The 27,801-nt window shown below is 46.3% G+C and overlaps 1 protein-coding gene across 8 annotated transcripts; it reads left to right on the top strand.

Annotated features, from left to right (window-relative positions):
- On the top strand, positions 1-27,801 carry CD4 (CD4 molecule). 8 transcript variants are annotated; one of them, XM_070495195.1, is made up of 11 exons: positions 1-343; positions 4,546-4,649; positions 5,500-5,604; positions 5,732-5,896; positions 21,479-21,637; positions 22,085-22,327; positions 23,429-23,764; positions 24,534-24,743; positions 25,323-25,447; positions 25,793-25,860; positions 26,211-27,801. In XM_070495195.1, exons 3-11 carry the CDS (start codon positions 5,556-5,558, stop codon positions 26,239-26,241), a joined length of 1,386 nt encoding a protein of 461 aa, XP_070351296.1. In that variant the 5' UTR covers positions 1-343; positions 4,546-4,649; positions 5,500-5,555; the 3' UTR covers positions 26,242-27,801. The 8 variants fall into 8 exon arrangements, with proteins under 8 accessions (XP_070351296.1, XP_014722034.1, XP_044612090.1 ...); XM_044756155.2 differs by having other exon boundaries at positions 166-343; positions 4,508-4,649; positions 25,711-25,860; XM_070495194.1 differs by having other exon boundaries at positions 166-343; positions 4,508-4,649.

Raw genomic sequence — 27,801 nt, forward strand, 5'->3', positions numbered from 1 at the left:
ATTGGCGTAAGCTTTGTCTTGCCACCCAACAAGAAATATGTGACACTCTGGGCTCCGGCCTGATTCTGCTTGATTTTTTCCCTTGACTTTGGCATTTTCACTTTGACGTCTTCCCAGAGAGGCAGGGGGTGGGGACCCCAGCCCCAGATGGTGACGTTGGGGGCTGGCCCAGGCCTGGGGTGTGGAGGAACCTGACTACCGGGCTTCCTGTCTCTTCATTTAACCACGTCTCTGCAGAAGTAACAAGTGCTCTCCCCAGTGGGCTCCTGGTTGCAGAGCTCCCAGCCCTCACATAGGCACACCTGTGTGAGAAGCAGAGGAGAAGAAAGACACAGGCCCAGAGGTAAGATGGATGACTCAGTTTCATTCCTTTCCGAGGGTCTGGGAAGGGGAGGAGACGTGGCAGCAGATGCGCTAGAATGTGCTGGATTCCCAGTTCTCTGCCCGCTGCTCTGGCCACCTTCTCTTGCATTTCGTGAGCAGCTATCTCCCACTGGAACTGTGAGCTTCAAGAAGCCAGGGACTGTGCCAAACTCCTCTTGGCATTCCCACTGTGCACAGCTCAGCGCCCAGAGCACAGCGTGCTCCTCAGAGGGGTGTTGACTCGGACGGCGAGATCGGAAAAGGAACGGGGACTCAAGGCCACCTTGGGCTGGGAAAGGCAGTGGAAGGCGACTGGTCATGGGGCAGTGGAGGAGCTGAAGATAGGAAGAGGAGAAAAGAGGAAAAAAGGGGAAGGAAGGGTGGGGAAAAAAAGAGAATACATGGTATGAAAGAGGAAGGAGGCCTATGAAAAAGACATGAAAAGAGGAAACAAAAGCAAGGAAAAGAGAAAGAGAAATAGAATCTAGTCTAGAGGCAATTCTCCTCAGATCAACTTTCCCAATGACGCTATTTCCAATAAGTCACTCAGAAATCATACAGGTTGCATTTCATAAACCATACGATTGATGAGGCCTCTCCGTTAACTATCTTTTCTGTTTACATGTGTTTTTACTCTTTTTATCTACTTTTGTGCATTTTTAGGATTTTTGAACAATATCTTTAAAGGCACTTCCACTTTACTTAGCTTTAAAATGATTAATGAAATGGGAAAGCTAAAATCCTCAAAAAGGGTTGAAACTGAGCTCTTTCATACGGAATGCTGTAAAAGTGATAGATACATATTTTTAGGTAAATACGTCATTAGAAAAATTCGTTCTAAGACGATTGGTTTTAGGTGCCTCAGCTGCTCTGGAAAGGGCGCCTAGGGGAGTTAGAGAAGGATTTGCAGACCCCCCCATCTGCCGGGCTTGTTGGGGGGGAGGGGGGACACAGGAAGTGATACCCCTCTAGATGGGTGGCCCTGAACAACTCCAGCCTCCCACCTCCACACCCTCAGTCCTTTCCCCTCTTAAGCCCTCCACGGCCTTGCAGCCCTGTTCCCCGGGTGTCCTCTGCCTTTCCTTGTAGATGTATTCTCGGAGAGGGGCCTCCTGGGGTACAGTCTGATTCCTCAAAATAGAAAGGCCCCACTCTCACTAATCCAAAGATTTCGCTCTGGGTGGGATAGCTTGTTCTGAATGTCTGGCTCTTGTGGGTCAAATTTTTAGGGGTGCAAGGTTGAGAATAGAACTTGATCACTGCCTCTCATGTTTTGACAAATAATTTCTTGTGCTGTGTTAGATTCTGTAGGCTCATACAAAATGGCCGCCCTGTTAACCTGAGGTGAAGGAGCTCTCGGAGGACCAGGGTTAGAGACACCTCAGGAGATGATTTCCCTCTTTCCATTTGGGGAATTTATGTAAAAAAGGTCTACCTCAAAATAAAAACTCCCCCCACCGACTGGTTCTAGTCTGAAGCCTCACAGGGCTTTAGGCCGTGATCCTGGCCAAAATGGTGAGGTGGCCCTGAGGGGAGTTCGGTAGACCAAGGGCCTGGCTCATTTTAGACACTCAATAAACGTTGAATGAAATAACTTCGATGAGGGTGGGTGCTGGGAGAGGGAGGGCAGACAGGGCCTGGGTTTGTAAGGCTCTAAGGTTGAGCTATGTTCTGAAGCTTTCGGGGGATAGGAGAAGGGGGAGGCATGGCTCCCCCCATGTGGGCGTCTGAGGCAAAGGGGAGGATGGTGGAGGTTGCAGCCACTGAACCACAAGGGTCCCTTAGAGGGGTCATGGTCTCTAGGAAGTTCGTAGGAAGCCAGTGAGCAGTAAAGAGGGCGTGTGTGGTGGGGGGCACGTCCCGCAGCTGGGCTTGAGGGGGCTGACTGGGGGCTATGAGGGGAAGATGAAAGTGCCTGTGGGACCACAGACTGTAGCTGTGGTGGGGCTGTGCCCTCTTCCTCTCCTCAGCCTCGCTCCTCATCCCATCTCTGGGGCCAGGGGGAAGGCAGCAGGAACCTCAAGGGCTCTGAGAGAGTGTGTGGTGTGTCTTGCCATTTTGGTCTCATCGCTCTCTTGGTCTCTCTGTCTCTTTGGTCTGTGCGTGTGTCTTGCCTCTCAGAATTTTTTCATCTCTTTCCCTCTGCCTCTACTTTTCTGTACTACCCTGGGCTTTGTGTGTGACGTGCATTGCGTGAAGTGTAGCTGTTGCTTTAATGAGCTGCTCTGGGTCTCTCCTACCTTCTTCCTCCCTCTGGGCCTCTGTGTGTTTCCAGGAATCTGTCCTTTTCTCTTTGTCGACCCTGCAGCCATCTCCCTTGCATCCACCCCTCAGCTCCAGGCTGTGCTCTGCAGGCGCCCTTCAGATCAAAGCTTGTGAAAAGCTGCACTCCTGCCAGAGGCCTGGATACTTGTTTATGGGCGGGCGAGAAGGGGCTAGAGCTTAGCGGCAGCTGGAGAGAGGAGAGATGAAGAAGGAGAAAAGGGAAGGGGCATTCCAAGAGAGACCAGGAGAGCCAGAATTGCCTCCTGGCATATGAGGTGTAGAGGAGGAGAGACACAGATGCAGGGAGTTGAAGATGGAGGCATCAGTGTGGGAGGCCCAGATACAGAAATGCACCCATGTGAGCAGAGAAACAAGCAGACGGAGACAGGCAGACACATCAGGACCTGGGGGACCGGCAAGCCCTCCCAGCCTCTCTCAGAGCGCTGTGGTATACAGGATGCCACTGTACTGGGGCAAAGTGCCTGTGGGGAGGCTGAGGATGTGGGAATCAAAGGCCACCTCTTTGGGGCGGTAGCGGAAGCCCAAAGCACCAAAGCAAGTAGCAGCTGGAAACCCATAGCCTCCTCCACTGAGCTGAGCCCTGGGGTGGGTTGGGGCGGTGCAGGCAGCTGGAGACGGGGAGGTGGCCTCTGCACTACCCCAGGATGACAGAGCAGGGAAGAGAAAGTGGCCACCATTTGGGGAAAGGTCAGGAATGTCCCTAGCCTTCCTTGGGCATCTAAGCTGAGTCTGAACCCCAGGGAAGGGATATCCCATGGGGAGACTCCTTCACTCTCTGCTCGCCAAGGACACAGTGAGTCTAGGATGGGAGGACAGTGGGAACCACTCTCAAATGTAAGAGTGCCCCTACCCCACTCTCTCACCCAGACTTCCCCTCCATGCCTCCATGCCCCATGCTGCTTGTAAACAACTTCACCTGTGACTAGCGCCCTCCCTCCTTTCCTGGAAGCCTCCTTACTGACTTCTTCTTTTCTAATTTCCCTGGTTAAAAAAAAATTATATCAAGCGTTAGGCCCTGAGTAATTCCTCTTTCAGGCAGATGGGGTAACTGGAAGGAATTGTTTTTTTTAATCTTTCCCCAAACCTCATTAGGAGGACCAAGCCTCCAGCACCCATCTGAGTGCTAGAGCTCTGTGATGGATCAGTGCCCAACAGGAAACAGAGCCTGCCTCTGATGGTTCAAGAGACTGCAGAAAGGGGGTTATTCACAGAGGTGTGGACAGGGTCAAGGGAACCCCACCAGCATGTTGAGGCACAGAGACACTAGCACCAGCAGGTAGGGTCCTGAAGGGGCAAGGGCAGGAGCGGTATTTCTGGAACCCAGTGAGGGTTTGAGCTGTGGATAAGGGGCCAAGGGACAGAATCTGTAGTGGGCAGGGGCAAGGAGTGGGGAGAGAGGGAGTAAAGCTCTACACAGACCAGTCACATCTCTGCTCAAAACTCAGCAGTGGCTCCCAGTCACCTGCACAGCAAACCCTAGCTCCCAGCCTGCCTGTCAAGATTCACAATCAGCCCCCAAAGCCTTTCCCACATCGTCTCTCACTGCCTCCCCCCAGGAGCCCTCTCCTCCCTCCCAAATCTCCTCCATACCCCTGCACCTTTGCCTGCCTGGGTGGGACGCCCCTCCCCTTTCCTTTCCAGCAAACTCACAGTTTTCAAGCCTGAGTGTGTGGCAGTCACCTGGAGGTTTGTGAAAACACAGAGGCTAGACCCACCCCCAGTTTCTGATTCAGCAGGTCTGGGACCGCCCGCATGAGAACTTGCCTTTGTAACAAGTTCCCAGGTGACGCAGCTGCTGCTGATCTGGGACCGCACTTTGAGAATCTCTGCTCTAACCTAATGCTGCCCATTCCTCAAGGTTCATTCTGAGCCTTCCTGCCACGCCCTCCCCCGCAGCCTTCCCAGCTCAAGGAAACCGCTCCTGCTCCTTCATCTGAACTCCCAAACAGCATCTTTCTGCCTGTCTCACTCGGAGGCCTTCTGGGGTTGGTCCGACGACGGTGAGCACCGAATGACCCTCTGCCCTTTCTCTCCCTCCCCCTCACACTCTATCAGGCCCCAGGCTGGGGAATTTTACCTCAGAACTGTCCCTCAAGTCAGTCTCTTTTTCCTCATTCCCACAGCCACTCTCTGAGTTCAGGCCTCACCTTCTCTCACCAGGATTGTTGCAATCCTGCTTCCTGAGCTTGGCCTCCTCCAACTCATCTTCCATGAAGCAGTTCAAGGGATCCATTTTGCAAATTAATCATGTCCTTCTCTATATAATTTTTTTTTTTTTTTGAGGAAGATTAGCCCTGAGCTAACTGCTGCCAATCCTCCTCTTTTTGCTGAGGAAGACTGGCCCTGAGCTAACATCCATGCCCATCTTCCTCTACGTTATATATGGGACGCCTACCACAGCATGGCTTGCCAAGCAGCGCCATGTCCGCACCAGGGATCCGAACCGGCGAACCCCGGGCCGCCAAAGCCGAACGCGCGCACTTAACCACTGTGCCACCGGGCTGGCCCTATCTACATAAAATTCTTTACGGCTCCCTGGTGCCCAGGGTCAAGTCCTGGCATCCCGACATGGCATTCAAGGACTTTTCATGACCTGACTGGCTCCCTGGTGTCAGTCCCCATCAATTTGCCACCTTCTCCATGAAGCTTTTTCTGATCCCAATTTGCAGAGAACCCACCCTGGCCTGGGCACAGCCTTGTGTGGCATGTGCCTGTGAGTGTCTGCTTAGAAGTATGGTGTCCAGGTCCCTGGCTTGGCTGTGTGGGTCCTGAAGGGAGAGACTGCGTACCATCCCCGTATGCCCCTTGCCCAGAAGACGCCTGCTGACTAATGACTAGTATCTCTCTCAGGCCCTGCCCTTCCTGTGGGGGAGGCTCAGGTTCCCCCCTGCTTCAGCAAGGCCACGATGGACAGGGGAACCTCTTTTGGGCACCTGCTCCTGCTGCTACAACTAGGTGAGTGCTCAGGCTTGAGGTCCGGCGCAGATGGGCTGAGAGGAGGGGCTGACTGGGAAATACAGAGGTGGGGGATGGGGCGGAGGCGGGGCAGCCTTGAGGCCTGACCCCCTTCTTTTCCACCCAGCGCTGCTTCCAGCAGTCACTCAGGGAAGAGAAGTGGTGCTGGGGAAGGCAGGAGAGACAGTGGAGCTGCCCTGCCAAGGTTCCCAGAAGAAGAATGTGTTCTTCAACTGGAAGTATCCTTCCGAGGTCAAGATTCTGGGAGGTCAGCGCACCTGGTGGGTTAAAGGTATGGCAGCCCTGCTCCCGGTTTTCCTGCCCCAACTGCTGCTGGCCCAGGGAATGGCTTTTGGTGGTCTATTATAATTTCAATATTTTAATATTCATGACTTATTTTAATGAGTATTAGAAAAGTAATTGTCCTATAAAACCCATAATTTCACAAATATTACTGCTGTAGATCCGTGATGATACTTCGTTTACTTCCGTTGAAAGCAACAGGATGATTTTTTTCTAGTTTTTAAAGTGAAAAAAACTAAGATCTCAATGCTTCTTAGGAATGTATTTTGCAATAAAGGAGATTTTTTTTTCCATGTGAGGTTTGCCCTCATGCTCTTCTTTATTATTTATTTTTATTTTTAAAATTATTTTATTGAGGTCATATTGGCTTATAACATTGTGTAATTTCAGGTGGACATTATTATCTATCAGTTTCTTTATAGACTGCATTGTGTTCACCATCAATAGTCTAGTTTTTATCTATCACCATACATACGTATCCCTCATGCTCTTACCTTTTTTTTTTTTTTGAGGAAGATTAGCCCTGAGCTAACTACTGCCAGTCCTCCTCTTTTTTTAGCTGAGGAAGCCTGGCCCTGAGCTAACATCAGTGCCCATCTTCCTCTACTTTATATGTGGGATGCCTACCACAGCATGGTGTGCCAAGTGGTGCCATGTCCGCACCCGGGATCCAAACTGATGAACCCTGGGCCGCTGAGAAGCAGAACGTGAGCACTTAACCGCTGCGCCACCAGGCCCGCCCCCCTCATGCTCTTCTTTAAATAATTCTTCTTTCTTTTGTGTATGGCCTCTAATATTCAACAATTTTTTTTTTTAAGATTCTATTTTTCCCTTTTCTCCCCAAAGTTCTCCGGGACATAACTGTATATTTTTAGTTGTGGGTGCCTCCCGATGTGGCATGTGGGACACCACCTCAGCATGGCTTGATGAGCAGTGCCATGTCTGCGCCCAGGATTCAAACTGGTGAAACCCTGGGCCGCCGAAGCGGAGCGCGCAAACTTAACCACTCGGCCACGGGGCCGGCCCCAACAGATGGTGTTTTGTACTACCAATTTCATCCCATCAGGAGCCATGTAATGTCTATCACTCTTTTTGTGCTATTAAGATTAATTGGTGAGCTCGTGTTAGTTTTAAGTAATAAATATAATAACATTATTTTTAGTGGGTTTTTTTAGTTTTTTTTTTACAGTTGCCTTCTGTTTGAGACAAGTGATACTGGCTTTCTGTTTATTATAGTGATATAAAGTTTCCTTTTAAAATAAATTTATTTAATTTGACAAAATGAATCCATTTAAAGATGTTACATGAATAGGACAGGCAGATTTGGCCAAAATCGTGTACAAGGTACGTGAATGGTTGAAGTCTGGGATATCTGGCTGGAGTCCAAGACTCTGCTTTGACTAGGGAGGAAGCTGCAGCCCAGGAGAGGAAGTCCCTGCCCCAGGCTTTTGTGCCCAGATGGACGCAGAGCTGGTCCTAGAGCTTTGGTCCTTGAACTCTCAGGCCTAAGCTCTCCTATGGAAAATCATCCTAGGGCAGGCAAACCTGAACCCGCCACAGTGCACAGGAAATCATCTCTGTTGAAAACGGATGTCTCGGTTTCCTACCTGGGTCCAGTGGAAAAGAATTCCACCCTCTCTGGCACGAGGTTCTTGCTGGGTTCCCAGAGTCACAATTCAGACAGCTGTGTCCACTCCTCAGGTCTGCACATGAAGAAAAGGGGGATAGTGGGCTGGATCATTATTGACCCAAAGCCATTCCCTAAAATTAACAAAACCCCCAATTCCTGATTTCTTTCTGATAAAAACAAGCAGATGTCAGCCCATTAACCAGGCTAACTGCCCTTTGCCCGTGTTCTCTCCTCCTTCAGAGAGCTGCTTCCCGAGGCCCCTACGCGTCCCCCCTGGACCCAGTAGCTAATCTACACCCTGGAGCAGAGCTCAGGACAGCCGGTCCCACAAACTCTGCAAGTGGTTTCCTTGTCCTAGAATTTTATTCTGCTAAATTTCTTGAAAGAAGCAAGAGTTTCAGCGGGGACTTTATTTTTATTAATTTTAAAGTAAAAATAATTTGAAAAAGTCAAACAGGTACTTGGTAAAAATTTAAAACCGTGCAGATGCTATACAGTGACAATAACTCTCCCCCCAACTCCTGATCCCTAGTTCCTCAGTTCCCTTCCCCAGAGACAACTGTGTTAATCAGTTTCTGTGCTTCCTTCAAGAGATGAACTACGCATGTAGAAGCACATGTGGATACAGTCTCCTCTTTTCTTTTTATTTGTTTATTTGTTGAGGTAACATTGGTTTATAACATTATGTAAATATCAGGTGTACATCATTATATTTCGATTTCTGTGTAGACTACGTCATGGTCACCGCCCAAAGACTAATCACTGTCCATCACTGTTCACATGTGCCCAGTCACCTCTTTCGCCCTCCTCCCTCCCCTCTTCCCTTCTCGTAGCTACCAATCTCACCTCTGTATCTATGTGTTTGGTTGTTGCTGTTGTTTTTATCTTCTACTTATGAGTGAGGTCATAAAGTATCTGACTTTGTCTGACTTATTTCACTTAGCATAATACCCTCAAGGTCCATCCATGTTGTTGCAAATGGCAAGATTTCATCTTTTTTGATGGCTGAGTAGTGTTCCATTGTGTATATATACCACATCTTCTTTATCCTTTTGTCCATCGATGGGCACTTAGGTTCTTTCCAAGTCTTGGCTATTGTAAATAATGCTGCAGTGAACATATAAGGGTGCATATATGTTTACATGTTCGTGTTTTCATGTTCTTTACATAAACACCCAGCAGTGGAATAGCCAGATCATATGGAGCCTTAAGGACCCGTGACCTGCAAGTGGACCTTTTTGCCTGGAGCCACTCGCACCAGTAGAATGAGACTGGGTTTGGAATAGCAGAGTAGAAACTTTATTCATCGATCAATGAATGGAGGAGGCAGAACTCATGCTCTAAAACACCTTCTCCCCAAAGGGAAGGTGAGCAGGGTTCTTACAAGATGTGAAAGGGAGGGGTCTCCATGTCATCCATCGCTCAGGGCAGTGGCATTTGGGGCATGTGCAGGTCTTCCCTTCTTGCACACAGTACCTTGTGCACACGTTTCCTTTTGTATATGGCACCCCATCGCCATCTTGGACCTTTCTGGTTTGGACCGGTTCTGTGGTTCGGCCATCTGGCAACGTTCTGCCTTGGTTCCTGTAAGCAAGTACAACTTAAAAACAAAGTATTAGACATGGAAAATGTTTTAGGGACTTCCCTAGGTGACAGTTCTATTCTTAATTTTTTGAGGAATCCCAGTCCCCTCTTTTCTTACATAAAATGGTAAATTCATCATATATATATATTCATCACATATCAAAACAAACAAGAACTTGAGATAGAAGCATACCATAGCAATACACCTTCTTCTAACCTTGCCTTTTTAAAAAATGAGACAGATATTTTGAAGATTGTTCTATATTCATATATGTGTATCTATATATATCTATACTTATATATCTATGTATCTACCTCTCTCTGTATATTTCTACCTCCTTTCTCTCCAGGGACTGTGCAGCTACTTTGTATAATTATAGCACAATTTATTTGACTAATCCCATATTGTTGGAGATTTAGGTGGTTTTCAGTTTATTGCGATCACAAACAATTCTGCAGTGAATCAAACTTTGTCTCTTTGGACGCATGGGCAAATGTCTTTGTAAGATAAATTCCTAGAAGCGAAATTGGTGGGCCAGGTCTGTTTGATCTTTAGATATCTTTTTGTTAGACAAATTTTGCTGAAATGGCATCTGCTATAATAAGATTTGACTATACTAATTTGCACCTTCCAATATGTTACTTCTTTTATACAAATATTATTAATGTTACTGTTTTTTCTCCACATTTGAAAGTAATACTTGCTCATAACAGAATATTTGGCAAATGCAGAAAAGAATAAGGAAGAAAGTCAAATGCATGCACACTGCTACCCCTCAGAGATATCCTCTATTAACATTTGACTTATTTCCTGCCAATCTTTGTTTACTGTGGAAAATATAATATTTATTATTTACATAGATAATATCATACCTTTTAGCCTACCCCTTCATAGCATTATATCATGATGAGACAATTATTAGACTAATTTTTAAAAGTAGTCTGGCAATGTTTAATAAATACAAAATTCTAAAATCCTTTTACCTAGTAATAGCTATTCTGGAAAATCTATTAGAAATAAAAAAGTGAATTTTTCATGACATCTATGCAAGGATGTTGTTATAAGCATTGTTCATAATATGAAAGAATAGGGTTCAATCGGAATATCCATCAGTGAGGAAAGAGCTGAAATACAGTACAACTGTGGGAAATTATGCACATAATGAAAAGGATGAGGGCTTTCAGGAAAATGGAGTAGACAGATGCGTTAGTCTGCTTGGGCTGCTATAACAAAATGCCGTAGGTGGGGTGGTTCAAACAACAGGAATTTATTTTCTGACAGTTCTGGAGGCTGGAAGTCCAAGATCAGGGTGCCAGCATGGTCGGGGTCTGGAGAGGCCTCTTTTCTTGGCCTGCAGATGGCTGCCTCCTTGCTGTGTCCTCACATGATGGAGAGAGAGAAAGCAAGCAAGCTCTCTGGTGTCTCTTCTTATAAGGGCACTAATCCATCAAGAGGTCCCCATCCTCATGACCTCATGTAAAGCTAACTGCCTCCCAAAGGCCCCATCTCCAAACACCATCACACGAGTGTGAGGGCTTCGACATATGAATTTAGGCGGGACACAATTCAGTCCATAGTCCACTGAGGCTGTAAGAAGGTGCCCCAATACCCCTGCTGGGATGGTATTAGGGAATGCAAAGTAGAGAGCTGGGATGTAAATCTGCACCAGCCAGTGGCAGGGTTCCTCAACACCCTGCAATGTCAGTGGAGACCATAAGAGGAGCCTGAACTTCCATTCCCACCCGGCAGTCATGAGGCACCCCTCCATGCTGGGGTGGTGTCAGAGTGGAGAGCCAGGGCTGTCACCATCATCCAACAATAACAAGACCACCTCCACTGCAGGGTCCACGGAGACCACGTGGGGAGCTGGAACGTTCACTCCTGCCCCCCAGTAGTGAGGAGCATCCCCCTCTAGTGGCAATGCAGGATGAGAGGTGAACTTAGATTTCTGCCTCCACGTGGTAGTAATAAGGTGGCACTGCCCCCTTCCTTCGACAGAGCTGTGTCAAAGAAAGCCAGTTAAAACAGAAGGTGTAAATAAGATCCAAAGGGGCTGGCCCAGTGGCATAGCGATTAAATTCGCACGTTCCACTTCGGCGGCCCAGGGTTTGCCAGTTCAGATCCCAGGTGTGGACCTACGCACCACTTGTCAAGCCATGCTGTGGCAGGCGTCCTGCATATAAAGGAGAGGAAGATGGGCACAGATGTCAGTTCAGGGTCAGTCTTCCTCAGCAAAAAGAGGAGGATTGACGGCAGACATTAGCTCAGGGCTAATCTTCCTCAAAAAATAAATAAATAAGATCCAGAATCTCATAACAATAATACTCAAATATCCAAGTCCCACTCAAAAATCTCTCACGATACCAAGAACCCAGAAGATCTCAAACTGGATGAAAAAAAGAATCAATAGGTGCCCACACTGAGATGAAAGAGATGGTAGCATTCTCTGACCCAGATTTTTAAGCAGCCATAATAATAAATCCTTCAACAAGCAATTGCAAACATGCTTGAAACAAATGAAAAAGTAGAAAGTCTTAGCAAAGAAATAGAAGACATAATAAAAAAGAACCAAATGGAAATTTTAGAACTGAAAAATGCAATAACCAAAAAACAAAGATGAATGGATAGGCCCAACAGCAAAATGGAGGGGACAGAGGAAAGAGTCAGTGGACTGCAAGATAGAACAATAAAAATTATACAATTTTAACAACAGAGATAAAGTAGACTGGAAAAAAAGGAATAAAGCCATAGTGACCTGTGGGACTGTAACATAAGATCTAATATTTGTGTCAATGGAGTCCTAGAAAGAGAGGAAAAGGAAAATGGGGCCAAAAAATACTTCAAAAAATAAGGGCAGAAAATTTCCCGAATTTGGCAACAGATGTTAATCCATAAATTCAAAAAGATGAGCAAATCTTAAGTAGGATAAACCTCAAGAAATCCACATTAAGACACGTCATAATTAAACTTCCGAAAACTAAAAACAAAGAAAAAATCTTCAAAACAACCCGAGAAAAATGACACCTTACCTATAGAGTGACAATGTGAATGACAGCAGATTTCTCATCAGAAACCGTGCAGGCCTGAAGGAGTGATGTGAAAGAAAAGAACTATAAACCCAGATCCTATACCCAGAGAAAATATCCTTCAGGAATGAAGAAGAAGTCAAGACATTCTCAGATGAAAGAAAACTAAGAATTTGTTGCCCTAAAAGAATGGCTCAAGGAAGTTCTTTAAACAGAAAGGAAATAATAAAAGAAGGATCTTAGAATATTAGGAAGGAAGAAAGAACAAACTAAGCAAACACATGGATAAATACATTAGGCCTTCCTTTTTCTCTTAAGTTTTCTAAATTATGTTTGACAGTTAAAGCAAAATTATAACATTATCTGTGTGATTCTAAAGGTATGTAGAGGAAAATATTTAAAATGATTATATGAGAAACGGGAGGGTAAAGGGATGTAAAGGGAGGTAAGGTAAATGATAATACAAGTAGACTATGATAGGTTATATATGCATATAATGTAATACCTAGAGTAATCACTAAAAAAATACGAAGAGATACACTCAAAACCACTATAGATAAATTAAAATGGATTCTACAACACATTAAAAAACGTTTACATCCCAAAGTATAAGTAAATATCTATGAGTCCATACTAATATAAATAACTGATTGAATAAATAAATAAATGAGGAGAAAATGACAAATCTTCCATATAGAAGAATTCCAATTAATTTATGTAGATAATCTGCCCTCAAAGAGGTGGAGCAGAACTCTTTACTCCTTAAGTGTGGGCTATGCATAGTTATTAACTTCCAAAGAGTTCAGTATGGAAAGAGGGGCAAGAATAACTTTACAGGGGCCGGCCCCATGGCCAAATGGTTAACTTCACACACTCTGCTTCGGTGGCCCAGAGTTTTGCCAGTTTGGATCCTGGGCATGGACACAGCACCACTCATCAGGCCATGTTGAGGCGGCATCCCACATAGCACAACCAGAGGCATTCACAACTACAATACGCAACTGTGTATTGGGGGGCTTTGGTGAGAAAAAAGAAGAAGAAGAAAAAAAAGAATACAGTGGAGAAACCTGAAAAACACTACTTCAGTCAGGTGGTCAAGGTCAATATCAACAGTCATAAGTCATGTTGATAGAATGTACCCTTGATGTGTAATGAAAATGGCACTTTACCTCTGTGATCTTCCTCCCCCAAACCCATAAACCCAGTCTATTCAAGAGAAAAACAAGAGACAAATCCCAATAGAAGGATATTTTACAAAATACCTGACCAACACTCCTCAAAACTGTCAATGTCTTCAAAAACAAGGAACGTCTGAGAAATTGTCACAGCCAAGAGGAGCCTAAGGAGACATGACAACTAAATGTAATATAGTATTCTAGATGGGATCCTGGGATGGAAAAAGGACATTAGATAAAAACTAAGGGAATATGAATAAAATATGGACTTTAGTTAATAATAATGTATCAATACTAGTTTATTAACTGTAACGAATGTTCCACACTAATGTTAATAATAGGGGAACTTTAGTATGAGGTATATGGAAACTCTGTACTATTTTCACAATTTTTCTGTAAATCTAAAACTATTCTTTAAAAGTGTGTTACAAAAAGATGCTCAAGTAACCCACAGAAAGATAGGAAAAAGAAAACAGAACAAGCAGAAAGCAAAAATAAAATGGCAAACTTAAGCCCTAACATATCAATAATTACATTAAATATAAATGGTCTAATACACCAATAAAAAAATAGAGATTGGGGGGCTGGCCTGGTGGTGCAGCAGTTAAGTTTGCACATTCCACTTCAGCAGCCCAGGGATCCCTGATGTAGACCTACACACTGCTTGTCAAGCCATGCTGTGGCAGGTGTCCCACATATAAAGTAGAGAAAGATGGGCATAGATGTTAGCTCAGGGCTAATCTTCCTCAAAAAAAAAAAACACAAAAACACAGAGATTGATAGAGTAGATTAAAAAGTATAACTCAGGGGCTGGCACCGTGGCCGAGTGGTTAAGTTCGCGTGCTCCGCTGCAGGTGGCCCAGTGTTTCGTTGGTTCGAATCCTGGGCACGGACATGACACTGCCCATCAAACCACACTGAGGCAGCGTCCCATATACCACAACTAAAAGGACCCACAACGAAGAATATACAACTATGTACTGGGGGGCTTTGGGGAGAAAAAGGAAAAAAATAAAATCTTCAAAAAAAAAAAGCATAACTCAATAATATGCTGTCTACAAGAAACTCACTTCAAATGTAATGATACAGTCAGGTTGAAAGGAAAATGATGAAGAAAAGGATGATAGACATTAATGACAAGGATTAATCAAAGAAAAGCAGTAGTGGATATATTAAGATCAGATAAAGCCAATGTTGGAGCAAAGAAAACTACCAGAGTCAGAGAAGGACATTACATAATGATGAAAATGTCAATCTCTCAAGAAGACACAATAATCCTAAATGTGTATGCACCAAACAACAAATCCACAAAATATGTGAAGGAAAAACTGACAAAACTAACAGGAGAAATAAATAATCCCATGTTGATAGTTGGAGGTTTCAACACCCTTCTTCCAACAATCGACAGAAGAACTACATAGAAAATCAGTAAGGATATAGAGGAGCCCAACAACACCGTCAACTAACAGGATCCAATTGATATTTATAGAATACTGCACCCAACAACAGGAGAATACACATCCTTTTCAAATGTCCACAGAACATATACAAAGACAGTCTAAATCTTTTTCTTTTTTTAAAGATTTTATTTTTCCTTTTTCTCCCCAAAGCCCCCTAGTACATAGTTGTGTATTTTTAGTAGTGAGTCCTTCTAGTTGTGGCATGTGGGATGCCGCCTCAGCGTGGCCTGATGAGCAGTGCCATGTCCACACCCAGGATTCGAACTGGCGAAACCCTGGGCCACCGCAGCGGAGCGCACAAACTTAACCACTGGGCCATGGGGCCAGCCCCCAAGACAGTCTAAATCTTGAGCCATGAAACAAACCTGAGCAAATTTAAAATAATTGAAATCATACAGAGTATGTTCTTTGACTACATGGAATCAAATCAGAAATTAATAACATAACTATAACAGTAAAAATCTCCAAATACTTGGAAACTCAACAACTTTTAAGTATTCCATGGGTCAAAGAAGAAGTCTCAAGAGAAATTAAAAAAATACATTGAACTGAGTGAAAATTTAAAAAACATCTCAAAAAAACTATAAGTAACACTATACTTAATGGTGAAAAACTGACTACTTTCCCCCTAAGATTAGGAACAGGGCAAAGATGTCTGCTCTTACTACTTTTGTTTTTAAATTAAATTTAATTTAATTGAAAAAAAATTTGTTTTAAAGATTAACACCTGAGCTAACATCTATTGCCAATCTTTTTTTTGCTTCTTGTCCCCAAAGCCCCCCAGTACATAGTTGTATATTCTATGTAGGTCCTTCTGGTTATGCTATGTGAGTCACCACCTCAGCATGGCTTGATGAGCGGTGCCATGTCTGCACCCTGGATCCAAACCAGCGAAACCCTAGGCTGCCAAAGCAGAGCGGCAAACTTGATTACTTGGCCACAGGGCCAGCCCCGTGCTCTTACTACTTTTATTCAACATAGTGCAGCAATTCCTAGCCAGTGCAATAAATTAAAAAAAAAAAAGGAAATAAAAGGAATACTGATTGGAAAGGAAGAAATAAAACTGTTCCTATCTGCAGATGTCATGATCATTTATGTAGAAAATCTCAAGGAATCTATTTAAAAAAAAACTCTTAGAACTAATAAGTGAGTTCAGTAAGGTTGCAGAATATAAGATAAACATACAAAAATCTATGGTATTTCTACATACTAGCAATGAACATGCATACACAGAAATTAAAAATACAATGCTGGGGCCAGCCCCGTGGCTGAGAGGTTAAGTTCATGTGCTCCGCTGCGGCAGCCCAGGGTTTCACCAGTTTGGGTCCTGGGCATGGACATGGCACTGCTCATCAGGCCATGCTGGGGTGGCGTCCCATATCCCATGGCTAGAAGGACCCAAAACTAAGAATATATAACTATGTACTGGGGGGCTTTGGGAGAAAAAGAAAAATATAAATCTTAAAAAAAAATACAATGCCATTTACAATTGCTAAAAGAAGAAAGAGAAATACTTAAGTAAATCTAACAAACATGCATAGGATTTGTATGCTAAAAACTACACAATGCTGATGAAAGAAGTCAAAGGAGATCTAAATAAATGAAGAGGCCATGTTCATGGATTGGAAATCTCAATATAGTAAAGATGTCATTTCTCCCCAAATTGATACAGGTTTAACACAATTTCTATCAAAGTTTCGACAAGATTTTTTTGTAGATATAGACAAGGTTATTCTAAAATTTATATAGAAAGCTAAAACAATTTTGAAAAAAGAAAGTAGGAGAAATCAGTCTGTCTCCTTTCAAGACTTATTACATAGCTAGAGTAATCAAGACTGTGTGGTATTAGCGGGGGATAGACACATGGAACAATGGAGCAAAACAGGGAACCCAGAAACAGACCCACATAAATATGCCCAACTGATTGTTTTTACAAAAGTACAAAAGCAATTCCATGAAGGAAAGATAGGCTTTTCAATAAACGGTGCTGGAGTAATTGGACATCCATAGGTTAAAAACAACAAAATGAACAACAACAAACCCTTGACCTAATTCTCACACCTTACTTTAAAATTAACTCAAAATGGACTATGAACGTAAGTGTAAAATATACAATTGTATTACATGGGAGATCTTCAGGATTTACAGTAGGCAAAGAGTTTTTACACTTGACACCAAAAACATGATCCATAAAAGGAAAAATGGATGAACTGATCTTCATCAAAATTAAAAACTTTTGCTCTGCAAAAGACTCTATTAAGAAGAGGAGGGGCCGGCTCCGTGGCCGAGTGGTTAAGTTCACGAGCTCCGCTTCAGCGGCCCAGGGCTTCACTGGTTCGGATCCTGGGCGCGGACATGGTACCACTTGTCAGGCCATGCTGAGGCCGCGTCCCACATGCCACAACTAGAAGAACCCACAACTAAAAATATACAACTATATACCAGGGGCCTTTGGGGAGAAAAAGGAAAAATAAAATCTTTAAAAAAAAAAAAGAAGAGGAAAAAATTTATAGAGTGTGAGAAAATATATGCAAACTATATTATATATCTAACAAAGGACTAGAATCTAGAATATGTAAACAACTGTCAAAACTCAATACCAAAAAACAAACAATTCAATCAGAAAATGGGCAAAAGACACGAACAGACATTTCACCAAAGAGAATATAAAGATGGCAAATAAGTACATGAAAATGTGTTCAACATCATTAGTCATTAGGGAAATGCAAATTAAAACCATAATGAGATATCACTACTCACCTATCAGAATGGCCAGAATAAAAAACAGTGACAACACCAAATGCTGGTGAGGATGCAGAGAAACTGGTTTACTCTTACATTGTTGGAAGGAGTGTAAAATGGTACAGCCACCCTGGAGAACAGTTTGGCAGTTTCTTTAAAAACTAAACATGCAACAACCCAGCAATTGCACTCCTAGGCATTTATCCCAGAAAAATGAAGACTTACGTTCACACAAAAATCCGTACACAAACGTTTATAGTAGCTTTATTTGTAATAACGAACAACTAGAAACAATTCAGATGTCCTTTAATGGGTGAATGGTCATATCTATATCATGGAATACTTTTTGGAAGTAAAAAAGTATGAACCATGTATAGTTATACAACAACCTGGATGAATCTCCAGAGAATTATGCTGGGTGAAAAAAAGCCAATCCTAAAAGGAAACATACTGTATAATTCCATTTATGTAACATCCTTGAAATCACAAATTATAAAAATGGAGAACAGATTAGTGATTGCCAGGAGTTAAGGAGGAGAAAGGTTTGGGAAGGAGGAGGGTGTGGCTAGAAAAGGGCCACATCTTTATGGTGCTGGAAATGTTCTGTATCTTAATTGTATCAATGCCAATATCCTGGTCGTGATAGTGTAGATAGTTTTGTAAGCTATTGCAGTTGGGATGACCTGGGTCAAGGGTACGTGAGATCTCTCTGTATTATTTCTTACGATTGCATGTGAATCTGCAGTTATCTCAAAACAAAATATTTAATTTAAAAAAATCACCAGAATAAAATGATTAGCTTTCATAATTTCTAAACAAAATGAAAAAAAGAATGAAGAAGCTCCACATACAGATGCTTAGATGGATGTCAAGCATATTTTGTTAAGTGGAAAGAGTAAGCTATATATGTAATATAATCCCATTTTAATTAAAAAATTCAATGTATGTGAATATATGTTTGCATGAGCAAAGAAAAAACCTTGGAGGACTCCACCCCAAACTGTTTACAGTAGTATTGGAAGGGTGGGCAAGGGAAAAGGGAAGTGTTGCATCCGTATAATTTTTGTAACCTAAAAAATAAAGATTACCTTGACGTGACTTAAAAAGTATATATTATGAATATTTTTCATTTAATTAAGAATTACTTATAAATATTTTTATGCCAACCTAATATCCCACCAAATTAGCATACACTAATAGACAGACATTATCCTTTTGTCTAACATTGTACCCTATTAACAACACTATAATTATTATTTTTATATTTACATTTTGGTTTGCATTTTTAAGTTATTATTTTAAGGATAAAGTTCTAGAAATAAATTAAGGATATGAACTTTTAAAAATAGTTGGCATATACTGCAACACTGCTTCCAGAAAGGTCCTGTCCATTTACACAAAGTCTAGTTAATGTCACTGTGTGCCTCGCTCCCTAGCACCCTTGCCAGCACTGAGTAGTAGGATTTAAAACTTTTTTTTCTGATTTAATAGTTGAACATCATTGTTATTTTAATTTGCATTTCTTTGATTGCCTGTGAGATTGAAACAATATGCTCCTTTCTAAAAATTCTTAGGTCTCTTGTGTTAATGCTTTTGTTCTGCTTCTGTGATCTGATTTTCCTCTAGACAGTTCCCCTTCCCAACTTCCTGAGCTCTGACAAGGGCAGTATCACTCTCCGGACTCCTCCAATTTCTGAACCACAGAGTCAAATTTCTTTCTCTGCTTCAACCCCTGGTTTGGCCATCCCTTCCTTTGGAAGTAGTTTTGTTTCATCTTCTTCGTTCCCATGGAAATGCCACCTTCATCAGCTAAGGCCACATACCTCTCACCTGGATTACAGTGGAAGACTCCTGGCAATTCTCTCTGCTACTGGTCTCTCCTACTTTCATTTCTTTTCCACCTGCTGCAGCACTGACTTGCAAAGCAATGCTTTGCACATGTCACTCCCTAGTCCATTAGACTAAGCCTAGAAGCTTCCGCTGAACATTCATCCCCCAGCATGTCTTCCCACAGCTTCCCAGATGGAAACCTCCACACCCAAGTGGTTTCCTCACTGCTTTGAGGTGGTTCCTGTACTGCTTCCCTGGAGCTTTTCTCCCTTCCTGGATGTCTTCGTGGCTCCCTTTCCTCTGGTCCACTGCCTTTAAGTCCACTCTTTTAAGGCTTGTTTCAATACTGCTCTCCTCCATGAATTTATCCCAGACTCACCCACACTCTTAGCCCTTTCTTGCCACCTTGCAATCACTTCTACAAAGTATGGGACAGCCCGGACAAGTGGGCCAGGATGGGGCCCAGAAAAAGGAAAAAGGAAGTAAGGAGGAAGAGCTAGTTTAGGGAAAGGTTGATACATTTCATTTGGAATCAGGTGAGTTTGAGGTGATGGCAAGATATTCAGATAAAGTAAAGGCCTCCAGAAGAGGATGAGCCTGAGCAGTGGGGAAGGGGATATGAGGTCTGGAAGAGGAGAGAAGGGAGACTGCAGGGCTGACAAGACATCCAACCTCCCGCACCTAGAGAAAGGGCCCGGGACTGCTCAGGGAGGCAGAGGTGGTGCCCAGGGGTGTGAGGCTGGGGCTTTATCTCAGCCACCTTCACCCCATCCCTCCAAATATGCATTCTAAGTAAAAAACTGTGTGCTTGCTGTGTACCTTTATCTTCTAAAGCTCGCCTCTACAGGAATTCTGGAGCTGCTGCTATACCCAGAAAAAGGTTAGCTAAAGAGAAGAACTTCCTCTTGGTGAAGTTTGTTAGATATTAAAAGAGGAGACTGGAGGAGATCACATATCCATGCCAGAGGAAGCTTCCCGAGGCAGTACTGCACAGTGTACCCAACAGGCCTGAGTTTTGTTTGTTTGTTTTTTTGAGGAAGATTAGCCCTGAGCTAACTACTGTCAATCCTCCTCTTTTTCCTGAGGAAGACTGGCCCTGAGCTAACATCCGTGCCCATCCTCCTCTACTTTATATGTGGGATGCCTACCACAGAATGGCTTGCCAAGCGGTGCCATGTTTGCACCTGGGATCCGAAATGGCAAACCGTGGGCCGTCAAAGCAGAATCTACGCACTTTACCGCTGTGCCACCAGGCCGGCCCCAGACCTGAGTTTTAATCCTGGCTCCACCACTTACTGGAGTCAAAATTCAAAAGGTAGAAAAAGGTATATAGTGAAAAGCCGCATCCCACACCTGTCTCATGGGTATCCACGCCCTCTCCCCAGAGGCAACCAATGTTACCATTTCCTTCTGTTTACTTCTAGAGATATTTTTTCATATGCAAGGCAATAGATGATAGATAGATAGATGATAGATAAATTTCCCCCTCCTTTTTAAACAAATGGTAGCCTGTTTAATTTCTTGCTTTATTCAGTTAATGATGTTTCTTAGATATTATTCGATCTCATATATAAAGTGCTTCCTCATTCTTCCCATACAGCACTCCATTGAATGGGTGAACTATCATTTATTTAGCCTTTTCTTTCTTGGGTGGACATTTACTTTTATATGTGCATTTGTAATTCTGGTAGATACTGCAAACTACCTTCCAAAGATATTGTGCTGGTTTACGTTTCTGCCGACAATATGTAAGTAAGAGTTTGGGCAACTACTTAATCTCTCTGAGCCTCAGTTTCCTTATCTGCAATAAGCAAGACATGATCTATTTCTTGCAAATGTTGTGAAGATTACTTGAGATGTTGCATGTACAGTATTTGGCACGTCTGAGTTGGTGCTCTCTAAATAGGAATATTATTTTATTTTGGATTAGTGAGACGTTGTCCTGGCCAGGTAAATGAATGTGATGGGACCTCCTCGCCAGTCTGGGGTTTTCTGATTAGGATGAGGGGCAGATTCTGCAGGAAATTAGCAACTCAGATTAGAAGAGCTGGGGGCACTGCCCTCATCAGGGGTGTCACATCTCCAGGGTACCTCAACCTCCTCCATCTGGCTTCTACTCCTAGGTAACACCAAGCTGAAAGATCGCATTGAATCAAAAACGACCCTGTGGGACCAAGGGTCCTTTCCTCTGATCATCAAGTATCTTGAAATAACAGACTCAGGGACTTACATCTGTGAAGTGGAGGACAAGAAGACAGAGGTGGAATTGCTGGTGTTCAGATGTGAGTGGGGCAGACCTGGGATGAGCATGCCTCCAGCCAGTCTCCCTTTCTCCCTGACTCCCATCCCTGCACCCAAACCAGGGCCTGAGCTGGTGGTACTGCAACTGTCCAGAGACAGATCAGACTCGCCACCACATCTCCTCAAAGCCTCCTCAGGCCTTGGGTCAGGCACGGGGAGAGGAAGAGACCTAGAGAGGGGAGAGAGAAGGGCTGGGGCCAGAGGAAGGAGGCAGAGAGACAAGAGAAGAGAGGAGGAGGAGGGGAGGGGGAGACGAGGAAGAGGAGGGGAGAGGGGAACCCTGCTTTGGGCTGGGGGTGGGCAGCTGGGTGTTGGCAGGAAGGGAGATGTTGGGACAGGGGTAATAAAGAGACTTTTGGTTGCCCCGCTTCTTCCCTTCTCCTTGAGGATAGGGTATGTGTGACACAGGTGGCCTGTTCCCTCCACAGTGACTGCCAACTCCCACACCCACAGCAGCATCCGCCTGCTGCTGGGGCAGAACTTGACCCTGACCTTGGAGAGCCCCTCTGGTAGTAACCCTTCTGTGCAATGGAAGGGTCCCAGGCATCAAAACACGACTCAGGGGAGCCACTTCCTGCTCAGGCTGGGGTTGCAGGACAGTGGCACCTGGACGTGCACCGTCTCCAAGGACCAGAAGACACTGGTGTTCAACATAAACATCTTGGTGCTGGGTAGGAGGAGCTCCTCTCCCCTGCAGTCTCTCCCTGCCTCAGCGGCCCACAGGCCCTCTTTCTGTTCTCTCTGCTCTGCTCCTGGGTCTGGTGCTGGGGGAGGGAGGGAAGCTGAGGCCCCCTTAGAGCTGAAGTCTGTCCTGACAGATCCGCTGGGCCTCACTTCTTCAGGGTGCTGAGTAACAGCCCCTCCTCAGGGTGGTGGATGTGAAGGAAGGAATGTAAGGGCCCCTCAGGGTGGTGGGCACGGAGGAAGGAGGGATAGGGGCTGTAAGGAGGTGAAGGGCCCCAGGGACCCCTGGAGGAGCCCCCAAAGGCGGAGCATCGAGGACACCTGTTTTCTTTGTTGCCTCAGCTCCCCACTCCCACCGAGTCAGTGAATGCACGAACACCAGCAAGCCAGCCCTGAGGAATTCGACACTGCACCTTTAGAATCCTGAGCTAGGCTCTATGGGGGAATCCAAGAGCCCAGGATTCAGGTCCCACCCCAGACCCTGTCCTCCGATGCTTATGTGACATGAGTAGGGTAGTGTGGTGGTCAAGTGCATGGACTCTGATTTAAATCCTGGCTGACTTAACCGTTTGGCCTTGGGCAAGTTACCGAACCTCTCTGTGCCCTGGTTTCTGCATCTGTAAAATGGGGATGATGCTCACTGGGATAGTAGTTCCTACCTTGTAGTGTTATGGTGAGAATTAATTTACATAACGCACTGACAACAGTGCCTGGCACAGAGTCAGCCTGTTTTAAGTATTTGCTCTATGTTGTGAAGGGTGATAAATTATGCGCATAAGTAGTGTGGGACAAATGCCTTCTGTGCTCCAGGGGTCCTGAGGAAGAGAGGCTCCCCTTGTGGCTGGGCTGTTCTAGGAGGGCTTCCATGGGGAGGGGGCACTGCCGTGGGAACATGCGGGGGAGGAGAGATGAGAGAGAAGATTGGAGAGGTAGATGGGGATCTAAGGGCCAGAATGGCAACCTAGGGGTCTGGACTCACCTGGTCACCTTCCATCTCTTTGCTGCCTCCCCCACACACCTACCCCTCCCCGTCCACCCTCATTTTCCTATCTCCTTCTGACCCAGGTTGTCTCCCTTCCCACCTCCAGCTTTCCAGAAAGTCTCTCACACAGTCTATGCGAAAGAGGGGACACAGGCGGAGTTCTCCTTCCCGCTTACCTTCGCAGACGAAAACCTGAGCGGGGAGCTGCAGTGGCAGGCAGAGGGGGCTTCCTCCCAGCAGAAATGGATCTCCTTCTCCTCGGACAACAGGAAGGTGTCTGTGACAGGTGTTTCCCCACACCTCAAGCTCCAGGTGGAGGAGATGCTCCCGCTCCGCTTCAAGCTGCTCCAGGCTCTGCCTAAGCATGCCGGTTCTGGAAAGCTGAGACTATTTCTTGCCAAGGGCGAGTTGCAACAGGAAGTGAACCTCGTGGTGATGAGATGTGAGGAGCTAGGCTAGAAGGGGAGGACAGGGGCAGGAGGTGGAGGGGCCTGGCCCAGGGCTTCCTCCAGGGCAGGCCCCCCAAGGGTTGCCTTGGCCCTGGTTGCCTGATCGAGCTTATGGAGGGCCCTCTGGTTTGGGGGCTGGCTTTGAACTGAGGCTGGAATCTACATGTCCTTCCCTGACATCCCTGAGCCAGCGGCTCCACTGAGAATCCCCAAAGGGCAGGCACTGAGAACCAGAGTTCTAATTCTGCCTCTGCCCAGCCCTCTAGGACCCTGCCTGAGCCCCTGCCTCTGCAGGTCTGCCTTCCCCTCCTGAGGGTAACAAAACCTGCCCTTAGTGGGATAGTGGTGATGGTGATGTCAGGCTCCACATGGAGTTCCTCACTTCTTTATCTCCTGAATCATCATAACAACTCCACAAATAATAATGGCTCATACTTGATGCTTAGGACATGCCAGGCCCCATTCAAGAGCTTTACAGGTATTTGTGCATTTAACTATTGTCTGGGGCTCAGGTTGTTAAGTAACTCGCTCAGGAATACACAGCTAGTAAGCACTGGGCCTGGGATTCAAATCCCATAGCCTTGGGCCTTAAAAGCTATGTTTTCTCTATTTTAATTGCATGAAAATGTGCTCTAAGAGGCTAAAAGAGGGGTGCCCATGAAAAATATCATTTTGATTGTTCTACTGAATTCCCTTAGAGCCTGGAGGTGCTGAGAACACAGAGGCCCAGGCTCCCAGCCTCAGGCTTTTGTCCCCTTGCAGTGACTAGGTCCCAGAATGATGTGACCTGCCAGGTGCTGGGACCCTCCTCCCCCAAGCTGATGCTGAGCCTGAAGCTGGAGAACCAGACTGACCAGACTGCAAAGGTTTCAAATTCGCAGAAGCTGGTAAAGGTGCCGGACCCTGAGACGGGGACATGGCAGTGTCTACTGAGTGACAATGGCAAAGTCCTGCTGGAATCCAAGATCGAGGGTGAGTGAAGATCCAGATCCCATGACCTAACCCCAATCACCTTCCTCCTCAGCCGTGGGACCTTCCTGGGGTAGGCGGAGACCACCCAGAGTCCCAGCCTCCCAATTTCTCTGAGATGGGTGGTTTATACATATGGTGCCTGGACACACGGGGGTGATGAGGTGAAGTGGGGTGTGGTCCCAGGTTCTAGGTTTCCACCTGTGGTCCTCTAAGTTCCCACTTCCCTAAGGTCTACAGCCCAGGAATGAGGCCCACCTGACTAAGAGCCCCTTTCCCTGGCTACTCTCCAAACCCAGACACACACACACACACACACGCACACACGCACGCACGCACGCATGCACGTACTCATTCAGGCTGGACCCCTGCTTCTAGCTCCCCAGAGTACCCTGTAGCCTCTAAACCTTAAAACCCCTTCCCCAGCTTTTCCCCTGTGAGAGTCCTGTACACCCTGCCCCCTTCTCCCAGCCCAAGGCTCAGTCCCAAGCATGGCTGGGCAGCAGGGTCTCCGCCAGCCCTCCAGGGTGCCCTGTGCCCTGATGGAGGGCAGGGAAATGAACACCCCTCTCTCTCATGCAGTTTTGGCCACATCGTTCCCCCAAGCCTCGCCAAAGCTCCTGGCCGCCATGCTGGGGGGTGTCGCAGGCCTCCTGCTTTTCACTGGGTTCTTCATCTTCTGCTGTGTTAAGTGCTGGCACCGCAGGGTGAGTGAGCCTCCCCAGACCCCCCCTCACCCCGTCCCCAGGACTCTAGGGCTGTACAGGACCTGAGGCCTGTACCGCAACAAGGGTATCTGGTATATGTGACCTATCTGCTTCTGCTCTGGCTCTCTCCGCCCACCACGGAGTTCCCTCAGCTGCAGACTGGGCCCTGTCCCAGAGCCCAAGCAGAGGGAGAGACAGGGAGGAGCAGAGAGTTAATTCTGGGACAGATGGCCTCAGCCACAGTCACTGCTTTCCTCTCCCAGCTTTTCCCTGTCCCCTCTCCAAGGGGCACCTCCCTTCTGGAGGCCTGGGACCCTCACGACTCCCTTCCTTCTTCCTGGACAGCGCCAGGCAGAGCGGATGTCTCAGATCAAGAGACTCCTCAGTGAGAAGAAGACCTGCCAGTGCCACCAGTAAGGAGCTGGGGGGAGAGAGGGACAAGGAGGGCAGGAGGGGAAGAGGGGAGGAAAGAGGAGGGGAGGGGATGAGGAGGGAGGCGGATGGAGGTGAGGAGATAGGGGCTAAATGGCGGTGGTGGAGTGGCGGAAAGGTGAAAATGGGTGGCTGGGCAGATAGGAAGCAGGCAGAAGGTGGAGGGCAGAGGTGAAGGGGCAGCAGGCCTGGGATATTTCTGGATGTGGCACTGTAGCTGTGGCCCAGAGGCTGTCACTGCCCTGGAAGAAAAGAGTGAGGTCTCGGAGTCCTAGAATGCAAAGGAACTGGGGAGAAGTAGACTTGTTCCTCTTGTTCTGTCTTCCTCCAGCCGGTTCCAGAAGACAGGTAACCTCATTTGAGGCACTGGCCAGGGGGCGCTCCCCACTTGCAGCCTCTCCAGCTGTCTTCCTTGCGTTTCCTGGACCTGTGAACCAGATGAATGTAGCAGATCCCAGTGCCTCTGGCCATCTCCTGTTCTCCTTGTTCACAGTTGGCCATCCGTGTTCCTTTTCCAGAGGCTTACTCACACCATCTCTTCCCATTTCCTCTTCACTCAAGCCCTAGCCCTTCTTTGATTATTTCCTCTCAGCTCTCTCCCTCACTGCCCGCTTGGATCCCAGGGGAGCATGTGGGACCAGCCCTGCCTGGCCTGGAGGGTGAGGCTGGGCCTCTGAAGCATGTAGCACATGTCAACATGACATGTAGGACTGTCATTTTAAGGGAGAGGACCCTGGAATCAGAGAGCGCAGGGACCAGCCCAAGATCACAATAGCCAGTCGAGGAATAGCCAGTCGAGGAATAGCCAGTCGAGGACAGACCCAGATCCAAAGGCTCCTGACTGCCAGCCTCCACTGCTCCGTTTGGCCTGCTTCTCACCCTGTGTGGGCTGGGCTACAGACTCACACCCCACCCTGTGCACAAACAGGCACCCCTGGACACGCACCCACGTACACAGCCCAAACTTGTGCACAGACGCAGTTCCTTATCACCCAAGCAGAGTCTCTCAGTTTATAAACCAGTTTCACATCCTTTGTCTATTTGAACCTTATGCAAATCCAACAAGGCTGGTAATGACAAGCCCAAGATTAGTATCTCCAGTTTGTAGACCAGAAATGGAACTGGGAAGGTCAGATGTGCCCAAGGTCCCACAGCTAGTAAGCACCAGAGTCAGGACTAGCCCATGTCTCTTGCCCCCTAATTCCACTGCTTTTTCTTGAGCACAGGGACAAACACCACAGAGACCTCTGCTGACTAGTCATAGATGCCCAGGGTGTACCTTTGGATTCACAGGAGCACACCACCACAGGCAGGGCCTGCCTCAGAGAGTTCAGGAACACGGGGGAGGGCCTCCCTGCCTAAGATCCCTCCTTCATCACCTCCTGGGGGCAGAATCTTATCAGAGGACACAGCCTTCAGTTCTCCTAATCAGAGCACAGGCTGGGAGCAAGGCCCTGTGGGAGAGAGTGCCCAGTGACCTGCCACTCACCCTGAGCAGAACCTTCTGGAAGGTGAGCTTCCGGAAGGTGGGAGAGAGGGTAGGGAGCTGGCTTGAAAGTGAAACTCTGAGGGACCCTCCTCTGAAAGGTGATAGTGCTGGGCCTCAGTGCCCTTGCCCTGCACCCTGCTCCATCTCTCCCCAACACCATTCAGGACACAGGAACTTGGGGTGACAAGTATTCTTCCTCCTTCTCTTGGTCCATTTCTCTCAGGATCCCAACCTCCTCTGCCTCTCCTTCCTTTCCTTTCTCACCACCTCCCGCTGTCCTGACCCCTTTCTGGCTTCCTTTCTTTCCAGATTGCCTCTTCCAGGAAGAACAGCCCATTGCTGCCAGGGCCCCCCACTGCTTGCTTTGTATTCCTGCCCCCGCCCCACCCCTGCCTCCTGAGCTGACAGAAAAATACAACAAACTTACTATAAA

The sequence above is a fragment of the Equus asinus genome, chromosome 22 (assembly GCF_041296235.1).
Source record: "Equus asinus isolate D_3611 breed Donkey chromosome 22, EquAss-T2T_v2, whole genome shotgun sequence".
In the NCBI taxonomy this organism is placed as follows: domain Eukaryota; kingdom Metazoa; phylum Chordata; class Mammalia; order Perissodactyla; family Equidae; genus Equus; species Equus asinus.

Excerpts from the sequence above, each read along its gene's own strand:
- CD4 (XM_044756155.2), top strand. The coding sequence starts at position 5,556 with ATGGACAGGGGAACCTCTTTTGGGCACCTGCTCCTGCTGCTACAACTA. Across the intron at positions 21,638-22,084 it reads GGAATTGCTGGTGTTCAGAT|TGACTGCCAACTCCCACACC; the intron begins GTGAGTGGGGCA and ends TTCCCTCCACAG. Across the intron at positions 23,765-24,533 it reads GAACCTCGTGGTGATGAGAT|TGACTAGGTCCCAGAATGAT; the intron begins GTGAGGAGCTAG and ends GTCCCCTTGCAG.